This window comes from Typopeltis vanoorti, chromosome 5 (assembly GCF_054136105.1).
Source record: "Typopeltis vanoorti isolate ZY-2024b chromosome 5, IOZ_Tvanoo_1.0, whole genome shotgun sequence".
NCBI lineage: Eukaryota > Metazoa > Arthropoda > Arachnida > Uropygi > Thelyphonidae > Typopeltis > Typopeltis vanoorti.
This window is the reverse complement of record NC_143553.1, coordinates 85,096,478-85,108,568: the sequence shown is the minus strand read 5'-3', so window position 1 is coordinate 85,108,568 and position 12,091 is coordinate 85,096,478. Positions and strand designations below refer to the sequence as shown.

General features: G+C 34.3%; 1 protein-coding gene across 4 annotated transcripts in view; it reads left to right on the top strand.

Moving 5' to 3' along the window:
- LOC150106609 (membrane-associated guanylate kinase, WW and PDZ domain-containing protein 1-like) overlaps positions 1-12,091 on the top strand; it is a 494,883-nt gene that overhangs the window by 325,200 nt on the left and 157,592 nt on the right. For all 4 annotated transcript variants that reach the window (XM_090393225.1, XM_090393223.1, XM_090393226.1 and 1 more), the window contains one exon: positions 11,062-11,271. In XM_090393225.1, coding sequence (XP_090249351.1) covers positions 11,062-11,271 — 210 coding nt within the window. The remainder of the gene's footprint in view (positions 1-11,061; positions 11,272-12,091) is intronic.

Sequence of the window (12,091 nt, the reverse complement as noted above, 5' to 3'; positions counted from 1 at the left end):
ATGGAGGTTAGTATTTGGTTTAGGATGACTGGCGAATATTTTATATGTGTGTGCTAATAGACAGATGGGTCTGTAGTTACTGATGTCTTCTTTCTCTCTATGATCAGATATTATGTATTATATAATATTATAATTATTCCTATTATTGTGTAAAATGTATGCTGAGTCTCAGTAAACAAAAAGAAAGCTCTTAGAAAACAAAGCAAAATATAAACCAGAGAAATACACATCACATGCACAACAGATTTTACTATATGATTTGCTGCTTAATCAAACCATGTATTCCTGCCACGCCTAAATGAATCATCTGATCAATATTTATTAGTTCATTGGATTAGCCCCTCGCTAAGCAGCTGTTTATTATTGGTTAGTTATTTATACTTTGCAAACAAATCAAATCTCTTTCCTTCTTCTCATAATTTTTATTTTTTTTTAATTATGCCATCATTAATTTACTTATTCATGTCTAAACTTTATAAGCATGAACACATGCTATTTGCTCTAGCAGTAACTTATTAGGACACACATCACAAATGTCAATCATTAATAATTCGTTTGCCATTAATGAAAGTTGTTGGAAGTTTTTCCACTTGGTTATACTATAAATTAAAGATAACAAGAAATTATATAATTTTTATATATATAGTTAACATATATATAGTTAATAATGAAAATAATTCAGGTTTGTACCTGAACTATTTTCAGGACTGGAACAACTCTCATATAAAGAAGCTAATGACTTCACATCACTTGCCTTAGTATCCCATAATGCAAAGCACATCTCCTTGCAGACATGTATAATGCTATGCATTATGGGAGGGGGTCACTATCCAGACCGATTTCGACCTTTATTGAGGTCTCATCATTGAGAGCCAGACCCAGAAGTGAGACCAATGTTTAAGTAATGCAGAAGTCATATTTCCATATACAAGTAGGCAAAATGTCATCACACCTTATTATTAAAATAATCTGGATTAGAGAAAGTTGCTGGAAGTTTTTACACTTGGTTATACTATAAATTAAAGATACCAAGAAATTATATACTTGGTTTAATCCTTTATCCAGGTGTAACCAAACAAGTTTGCTGAACTATTTTCAGGATTGGAGCAACTCATGGGATACTAAGGCAAGTGACGTGAAGTCATTAGCTTCTTTATATGAGATGCCCCAGTCCTGAAAATAATTCAAGCGCAAACTGGTTTGCTTACACTTGGATAAAGGATTAAACCAAGTATATCATTTCTTGGAATCTTTAATTTATAGCCATTGATGAAAGTATTTCTACTCAAACTTATTCTCTCCTTTACATTTTCCATTCTCACATGACTTATTAATGATGGTTCACATATTTATACCTTTGAGTAATTCAAATATACCAACCAATAGAGCATTCTCCTTTATTATTGTTTTCTAATTTATCTCAAAACAAACATTGTCCTGCACTATGCAGATTTCATTGCAATTAATTGATAACTTAAAGTATTCAAAGTTATTCTACAATTAATTGCATTGGACCAATTAAGATGAGGGCTGATGCACTATGCACTCTTAAAACCTTCATACATCAATAAAAATGCAATCATAATGTCAAATTGACGTGAATTTTTGCAGCATGGGTTGCATAAGCCACGCAACAGCACAAATAACTGAAATGGGCACACAACGCCACTGATATATATATATATATAATTATAAATGGTATTATATATATATACACACAGACATGCCATTTTGTTGTCTGCATTACAAGGTATTCACAAAAAAAAAAGAAAAAATAGATTGCGTTATATTCCTAAAGAAACCACAGAAATGATTTAGTCACTCAGTGAAACGAAACAAAATCGAGGTCTTATCCTCGATCAGCTATGTCCTCATTCACAAAACATCTTAATGACATATTCCAAATTAGCAGTGAGCCATGCATGTGATATATAACAAAGCATTTATTATTGCTTTTTAATGTTATTGTTAGCAATGGTTCATGGAAAAAAATGATGCCCGAAGAACAAAATAAAATACAGTCATCCATCGAGTTACATCCTCTCGAAGATACGTCCGTGATCCCATAAGGGAATAAATAACATTTTCGGTATGACTATGAATTCAACTCTTCTTCCGGTTGGTTCATGAGATTCAAGATTTTCACATTTTGCGCTGCATAATGTGAAAATGTATGTGAATCTGCAAGTGCTGAGAAGGCTGCCAAGGAGTTTGTGGAAAAATTGGATAAAATTATCACAGAGGAAATTTATTTGCCACAGCAAATATTTAATATGGATGAGACGTCCTTGTTTCGGGAAAAAATGCCCGAGCGGACATTCATCCACAAAAAGCTAAAATCTATACCTAGTTTTTCAAAGCTTTAATGCCTGTATTATGATTATGTTAAGGATAATTTGGCTGAATATAAACCGAAACCATTTGAGATATGGCACAGTGAGAATCCTCCAATCTTCAAAAACATTAGGAAGCATACTCCCAGTTCATTATCGGAGTAATAAGAGGGCGTGGATGACTCCAAAATTATTTGAAGATGCCTTAATCTACTGTTATATGAGTGATATAAAAAGCTGTTGTGTGAAACAAAATGTAGAATTTAAAATTTTATTAATTCTAGATAATGCTCCAGGTCATCTGTCTTATAGCGGTGATCTTCACCAAGTTCAAGGTTATGTTTCCCCCCCAAACACTACTTCATTGATCCAACTGATGGTTAGGGAGTTCATGCAGTGTTTACATCTTATTATCTATGGAGAACTTTTTCGCAAGCCATTTCTGCTATTAAAGGAAATAAACAGACTCTCGTGCAATTCTGGAAAACATTCAATATTTTTCATGCTATTAAAATATTGCTATGGTTTGGGACAAAGTGACCTCTCAATGTATGAGTGGCATATGGAAAATGACATTAGAAAGGTTTGTGCATGATTTTGGAAGTTTGTAATAGTGAGCCTAGCAAACAATCGGAACCTCGAAGTGAATGATGACGACATAATTCAACTCATAGAAAGTTCTCCTGAAGAGTTGACTAACGAAGAATTGGTCGAACAACTGTTGCAGAAAAGGAAGAGGGAAAAGAGAAACAGGAAGAGGTAGTTAAACAATTTACAGTGAAGGGTAGCAGAAATGGTCTTTGTAGTTTAGCAATGTTCTCAAAATGGCTGAAGACATGGACCCCAATGTTGAATGCCACTCAATAATAGAAACGAAAGTACATGATGCGTTTGCTTGCTATGAACAAATTTATGATGAAAAGAAGAAGAGGAATAAGCAAAGCACATTGGACATTTTCATCAAAAAAACAAAGGTTACACCAGAAGAGCCACAGTCTGATCATTCAGGGAAAGTAATGAAGATGTGATTGTGGAGGAAGATTTGGGTGATTATTCTTCTGTTTTATAGTGGCAGTAACACATAGTACAGTTTTATAATAAGGTTTAAAAATTAAAATGACAGTATACTTATTACAGTCAAGTCTTGAATTTAATGTATCGACTTACGTCCAACTTGACTTATGTCCTGCCGGATGGGATGGAACCTGGACGTAAGTCGAGGGATGACTGTACTTATTTAGTTACTACTATTTGCTATATTTTCAACCAGCATCTTCAGAGCACAGTCCATGGCAGTGGCGGCTCACCTGAAGAGTTGACTACCAGTCAACTCTCCTGAAGCCACTGGTCCATGGATTTATTATTATTATTAAGAGAGACTTCTTGGTAGTCAGGGATTCATCAAGGGAGGCCACGTACTACACACACCAGCTATCATATACTTATTCTTGAATTCATTGACGCTGCTTGCACTCATAACATCCAATAATGACAATCCATTCCAATCATGCACTACCCCCCCATGAGAGAAAAATCTAGCCCACACTCCCTTCTTTGGGGCATTCATTCTCAGCTTATCTTTGCTACATGGTCTCTGAACTTCAACTTCCTATCTACTAACACTCCAAGATCCTTAGCCTCATCGGTTTCTAGCATAATCCCACCAATATAATACAACATTGGATATCTAATCATGCTCAAGTGAATGACTTTACATTTACTGACATTGGACAACATCCATTTTCCCATGCCCACAATTCCAGATTATTTAAATCATTCTGCAGATGCTGCATATCAGCAGCATTCCTGATCACCCTACCTATCTTGCATCATCCTCAGATAGCTGTAATGTCGCTTGTCAGATCCTTCCAGATATCATTAATGTACAGATTGAATAACAGTGGACTAAGCACTGATAATTGTGTTACACCACTGGTTACCTTAAATCTTGCAGACTCATATCCCACATATACCACTTTTTGATATCTGTCAGTCAGCCATCCTCTTATTCATGCTAATATTCTATAATCCGAACCCATATTCTCCAGTTTATGCAACAGTCTATCATGCTGTATTCTGCCAAAAGTCTTAGCAAAATCCAAAAGTATCATGGTGTATCCATTCCCCTTTCTAGTTCAATGGTAACATGGTTATAGAATGTGAGCAAGTTGCTAAAACACGACCTTCCCTTAGTAAACCCATGTTGCTCATTGCAAAGCAGAGATTCACTAACAACCCATTTCTGAATGCAGGCCCTAACCAACTTTTCCAAATCTTCACCACCACCACTCCTGTTTTTTTTTTGATACTGATTGGTCGATAGTTGGATACAACTGTCTTTGTACCACCCTTGTGCAATGGAATTACATACATTACTTCCATTCCTGTGGAATCCTCCCTGTTCTGAGACTCATATTAAACAGCATGATCAAAGGAATAGCCAGTTTAGCACACATGATGATCAGTCCTTGTTGCTGAATTCTTATTCAGTTTGTACAACAGCTCTAATATCTCATCCTCATACACCTCAGTTTCTTCATCCATTGAAGAGGTAGCTGTAAGTTCAATGTTGCATACACCAGTCAATAGCTTTTAACAAAATGGACACTTCATCCATTGAAGAGGTAGCTGTAAGTTCAATGTTGCATACACCAGTCAATAGCTTTTAACAAAATGGACACTTATTAGTTGAACAACCTCTTCTGTATTTTTTACCCTCACAACATCTGCATTTAGAAGAGTTATTCTTTCGTATTCATTTTTTCATTTACTTGCTGCATATCAATAGAATTCTTGTGGGTTGTCTTTAGCATGCAGAGTCAGTTTCTTTTCATACTCAGACTTTGCTTTCCCTACAACAATTGCAACTATTTTAGCCTGCTGCTTATAACGTTCTTAACGGACATCATCCTTATGCACACAGTATTCCTTCATCCTTTTCTTATGAATCTCTTGCTTAATAAGATTACACATCCAGTTGACTCCTACCCTTTTTATTCTTCAAACTCTTGGAACACATTCTGATTTTGTCATTTAAGCGTTGTTTAAATGCTTTAAATGCTTCCCATGCACTGTCAATATTTTTCCCATCCAGCAATCAATCCCATTCCACTGAACTCAGAATACCCCTCAGTTGGTCATAATTTCCTGCTTTGTAGTTCAGCATGTAACCTTTTCTGAATAGAACATTCATAAACTTAGTCACTTCCCAAGTGAATTCCGCATGATCACTGTCACCAACTGTAGGCAGAATAGTTATGTCTTTAACTGAAACGCTCTCTGACACTATAATCAAATCTAACACTCATCGACTTTGAGTTCCTTCTGTCACATGCTGCTTGAGGAATTTGTTCAGCAACAGCTCAATAAATCCATTTTCATTCTTCTCGAGATTCTACTGCTACCCAATCAGTATTTGGATAATTAAAGTCTCCCATTACGATTACTCTTTTCATGCTCATCCTGTCTATTTGGTGATACATTTCTTCATCACTAGCACCCAATCCACCAGGTCTGTAACAACACCCCACTATATAATTGATCTTCTTAGATTCCACCTCACACCAGATGGTTTCAAACTCACTGCCACATGAAATACTGTTAGTAGTAGTAGGAGTAGTAGTGCTACAATCATAGGTCTCAACTTGAACTGGATTCAAGTCATCTGATATTATTAGCAGCATGCCCCCTCATCTCCTATCCTCTCTATTCTTCATAAAAATACTGTACTCTTTATACTCGATACCAACTAGGATGGCAACGAATCCCCCCCCCCCCAGCCAATTTCTATATATAATATGTAGAAAACCAAGCCAACTTTTCTATATGCAAACCTAAATTCTGGCTATATTATGTGGATGATGTATTTGCTATTTGGTCCCATGCTTAGGCACATTAGATGTTTAAATGTACAAAACATTTAAACAGCCATGCATGAAGCAGACGTACACTTCACAATAGAAAAGGAAACAGATAACTTTCTTTACTTCCTAGGCACACTAGTTACACAACTACCAAATGGTTCATTTCCTCTTTTATTTATAGGAACGTTACATATTCACACCAGAAAATACTTTCATAAGCAGTTATGAAACCATAATTGCTTTATGTTTAATTTTTTCACTACTAATAATCCCTAACAAACAAACTAACAAAACCTAAAACACACCCCAACTCAATATCACCAGAGTTCAAGATCGGTACTATAAACATAGAAGCCTGAATGACAAAGAAATGGAGCTAGCTGAGTAATTTGATAAGTACTAGATCGATGTAATAGGGGTGACTGAAACATAAAAGGCAAAAACTCGTGAGAACTTTCTGAGCAAATACGACACTAATCTTCATGAATGGCAGCAATTTCAAGTAGAATGATGTGGGCAAATATCAGAATCGGGAACTGGACAATGAGACTCATTTGTGCATATGGTCCCACTGAAGATTCTGCTAAGGTAGAATTGGAAGAATTTTTTGAGACTTTAGAGAAAGCAACTGACACAATGAAAAATGAAAAGTTGGTCCTTGTTAGGGATCTAAATAACAGAGTAGGAAATGATTGTCAGACATACAAAAATGTTTTTGGAAAATTTGGAGAAAAGAGCAAAGCTAATAATAATATCAAATACTTGTTGTATTTCTGCTCTGGACATGGACTGGTTATTACTAACACCATGTTCCAACACAAAAATGTGCACAAATTCACATGGAGAGAAGAGGCAAGGAATAAGCAAAGTCTCATTGACTATGTTATTGTTTATAGTGATTTTTTCTCTCTGGTTCAGGACACTACAGTGTATTGAGGATTTGAAATTGGAAGTGATTACCATTTAGTCTTGAGCAGGATAAAATTGAATTTCATATTGAAAAGAATAACATGTAAGAAAGTTTTAAAGCGAATAAAAGTTGAGTAGCTCTCAGATGTGAACTGTAGACTGAAATATACAAACATTATTCAAGAAAAAATGAAACCGTTTGAGAATAGGAAGCAAACCTTGGGGATTTTCTTCAGTGGCAAGCCTTGAAGAAAACCCTAAGTGATTCACCCAGAGAGGCATGTGGTGAGATTGTGTGCAATGATAGAAAAATCAGAACTCCATGGTGGACACAGGAAGATAAAGAGACAGTGAAGGAAAAGAAGAAAGCATATCGAAAGTTCCTGGCAAATAAGTCAGCTTGTGCTCTTAGAGAATACAGAGACAAATGTAAGAAAGCTAAACACTCTATAAAACTAGCTAAACAAATGTCATGGGAAAACTTTGGCAAGAACATAGAAAATAAATATCAAGAAGGTGGCAAGATATTCTGGAGATTGTTTGAAGAAGCCCAGAAATGGAGGAAAGAGTGCTGTGAAAGGAATTAGAGATGATAAAAGTGACATGAAAACAAGAAAAAAAAAAAGTTATCTTTGAAGTAGGGAATAATTACTTTGAAAAATTGCTAAATGAAAGCACAGTGATAACAAATTCTGACCAGGCATGCAATCAGGAATACATATCCATACTTGAAGTAGAAAAAGCCTTCAAAAGTTCGAAATGTAGATGATATTCGACCAGAAATGCTCAAGTATGGAGGTAAAAAAGTCTTACAGTGGCTGCACTGCATAATTCAGAAGGCCTGGACAGAGGGACGAATTCCAGATGATTGGAGTAGAACTCTCGTAGTACCCATATATAAAAAGGGAAATAAAACTGAACATGAGAATTACACAGGTATTTCTCTACCGAATGTTCCTGGTAAGATTTATGCCAGTATACTTGAGAAACAGTTGAGTAGGATTGTGGAAGGGAAGCTTGGTGAAGAACAAACAGATTCAGGCCAAATAGAGGCTTTTAGGATCTGATTTTCACTTTACTACAAATAGTTGAGAAATCATGGGAATATAACAAATATCTGTATTTAAGTTTTGTAGATCTAGAAAAAGCATATGACAAGGTGCCAAGAGAGAAGCTATTCAGAACTCTATAGTTGTATGTCAGTGGGGTATTGTATCAAGCAGTACTTAGTCTTTATTTGAGTTGTAAGTCAGCAGTTGATAAATCTGGTGTCAGACAAGGATGTACATTATCCTCTCTGTTATTCATTATCTATATGGATCACATTATGAAGGAAAGTGTTGTTAAATCTGATATCAAAATTGGAGATGTTAATGTGAGCTCTTTGCTTTATGCAGATGATGTTATACTTCTAAATAAATCTGCTACAAGTCTGCAAGATTCCCTGACTAAATTGAATAAGTGTTGTAATAGATATGGTATGAAGGTCAGCAATAAAAAGACAATGAAAATAGGTAGAAGCATTGAAAATATCAACTGCATTGTGAATCAATAACCTATAGAACAAGTAAAACATTTCAGCTAGTTAGGCATGATTTTTAGTGAAGATGGTAAATTAAATATGGAATTAGACAATAGGATCAACAAAGCTAGTATGGTTAGAAATCAACTAAATAAATTTATATGGAATAAGAGAGAAATTAGTCAAAACATTAAATTAGCTGTATACAAGACAGTGTTCAAACCAGTTTTAACTTATGGATCTGAGAGTTGGGTTAGAAATAAAACACTTGACCAAAGATTAGAGACAGCAGATATAAGAGTCCTGAAAAAGATTAGGGATGTGAACGATGGTATCAGTGGCAATATCATATTAAAAATGAGGATATTAGGAAAGAACTTGACAATGTTAGCATCCAGGAATGTGTTAGAAGAGCTAATCTCAGGTGGTATGATCACTTAAACAGAATGGGAGAGGAAAGATTAGCAGCAAAACGGGTGTTCTCTGCCAGGTTGGCAGGAAAAAGACCCAGAGGACGACCAAGATATAGGTGTATTGATACGGTACAAAGTGTCTTAGAAGATAATAATATAATAAATTTAGTTTAATCCTTTATCCAAGTGTGTGCAAACAAAGTTTGCACATGAAAGTATCTTCAGGACTGGGGTATAGTGGTACAACACCAGGCGACTCCTTGCAAAGGTGGAGCAAGCTACCAATATTCCTATCTCAGTATCTCCCATAATGCAAAACACATCTCCTTGCAGATATGTATAATGTTATGCATTAAGGGAAGGGCCACTACCCAGACTAGTTTCGCCCTTTATTGAGGTCTCTTCAGTGGGAGCCAGGCCCAAGTGGAGATACCAAGGCAGAAGCATTAGCAAGGTCATCTCCTCCTATAGGGGTTGCCAAACGGTGTGCCACCTTTTTATTAAATTACTTATAATAAGTTAACTTATAAATTACTTATAATAAGTTTAATTCTTTATCCAAGTGTGTGCAAACTTTGTTTGCACACACTTGGATAAAGAATTAAACTAAATTTATTATAGTCTGACCAAGTGAAAAATAACCTTTCGAAAAAAAAAAAATGTCTTAGAAGATATAAATATAAGATCTGATATTGTTGGAGTCTTGACAGGTAATAGAGATTTGGAGTAAAATTGTAGATAGGAAGTTAGTAATGATGTTAATTTTTCATGTAATATTATCATATCCTGTACACCCCCTTGAGGGTAAATGTCAGGAATTTGATGATTATAATCCAACTGAAATGATTTGACAATATTTTTCAAGGAAAAAAAAAATTACAGATTCTAAATTCAGCAGATGAAGAATTTTAATATTAGTTTAAATTATTTTTCAGTGTGAATCCTCAATTGAAACTAGAATTTTCTTTGGATGAATTTCATCCATATAGTCTACAGTTATTGCAGTAGGCATACTCCAATCGTGCAACATGTTAGGCTCCAGACAACCATCATATAGCGAATCCCTGTCTTTTTTGTTATTATTTTTTAATTCCTCTTGTTTATGCATGTAATGGTTTGATAACATTTTTAAGCATATATTGCAGAAATGATGTTAATACGGCATTAATTTATGTCAGCTATTTTTGAAGTTTGCAAAAAATTTAGAATATTTTTTGCAAACTTAAGAGTTATTCTGAATAGCTTGGGTTAAGGTAACACACCAACCAGTTTGGTCATCAATCTACACTATTAAAGGTTTCCATTTCAGCAATAAGATTGTCATGTTGATACCTGTAGTATTAACTGGTATAGCACTTTATCTTTGTTTTTAACAACTGTAACAGTAGTACATACGAGAGAAGTAGTATGTATGAGATAAGTTTAGCCTGTGGCTTATTTCAATATTCACTACACCATTGTCAATAAATTTAATAATTTTAATCTTAGTATCTAATATAATAAATTTATGTCTTTTTTTTTTTCACTGGAAACAACAATGCCCTTACTTTGAATTTTATCTGTCATTATTAACATCAATAAAACAAACAATAATAGTTATTTAAAAACAGTTTATAATTCACAGAGAAACACCAAAACACACACAGAGATATGCATCGAGCAATACCATCTTAAGCAGTTCACAAAAACTACACATAGGTTGATTCACAAAAGTATCAGGTTGCTAAAATCATTGTATGAGTGAATGCAACATTGTATAAATGGTTATTAGTTATAATCGAAAAGCATCATATAAGTGGATCATCAAAAAATGAAGCATCGTAAGGTGCTTTGAAATATTCTCTCCTTTTGTACACTTAAAGTTCAATTAGATTTGGCAGCTTTTCATTTGTAAGAATGGAAATGCATTTTAACATAAATTGAATAATATATTTTCACTTATACAGTTTGCTTTTATTTTGTGATTATAAATTTTAATTCCTTTTGCAAATTTAGAAATATCACATTTACATTTTTTACAGGCCATACACTTAATCAGTCACAGCCATATGTATTTACTCGAAACCCATCAGAACTTCAAGGTGAGATGGTACACACATCTCTAGTAAAAAGTGCACGTGGATTTGGATTCACTATTGTTGGAGGAGATGAAGGTGATGTTGAAGAGTTTCTGCAAATTAAAAGTGTAGTTCCTCATGGTCCTGCCTGGCAAGATGGAAAACTTCAAACAGGTGATTTTATATCTACTCACTTAAATGTGGTCAAAGATGATATTATTTTTGTTTAAAAAAAAATAAAAAATAAAAATTGACCCAATCCACTAAGTCACACTGAAAACTTGATTTAAATTTTTTTTTAAGTATCATTGTCAGTATTTCTTTTTGACTCATGTTTAAAGTATATATATATATATGCAACTTACACTGCATTTTGAGTCCCTTGTTTAATTAACAACTATTAATTTCTTACTACTAGAAAAAAAGATTATAAATCATAAAATCATTATGAATTGTTGCCTTTCATTTTCTGTATCTCCATTCTCAATTTTTATGTATGCTGAAGCCCTAAAATTTATTTTAATATTAATTTACACATTCAAAAAGCCAAAAGCAGAAACCTTATGTCATGCTTTTTTGGTATATCAGTAAAATAGGCAGAAGTTGTGCCAATTTTATCTTCTACCCATCTTTGTTATATTTCCCTCTTCTGGCATTATTCTGCACCCCAAACCAAAATACAAAGATTTTCTCCTGGCATCATGATTCTCAAATCAAGAAAAACATCCTCTGACCATTTCATAACCTTCATACCCAGTGCCATAATCTTCTATCAGTAAGAGATCAGAAAAACCTATAACTACCCTGCTAAAATGTTTTTTGACTCCGGCAGCATCATTCCATTTGTCTTTAAATCTGTGCATGAGTTCTCACTTTGAAGTACATATTTTACTAAAACTCTTATATTGTCTTTCTCGCTCTCCTGTTCTATCAGAATATCTTCTGCATCTTAGGAATATGTGCACATCAATCCCCTCCTTCAAACAGTGAAAAT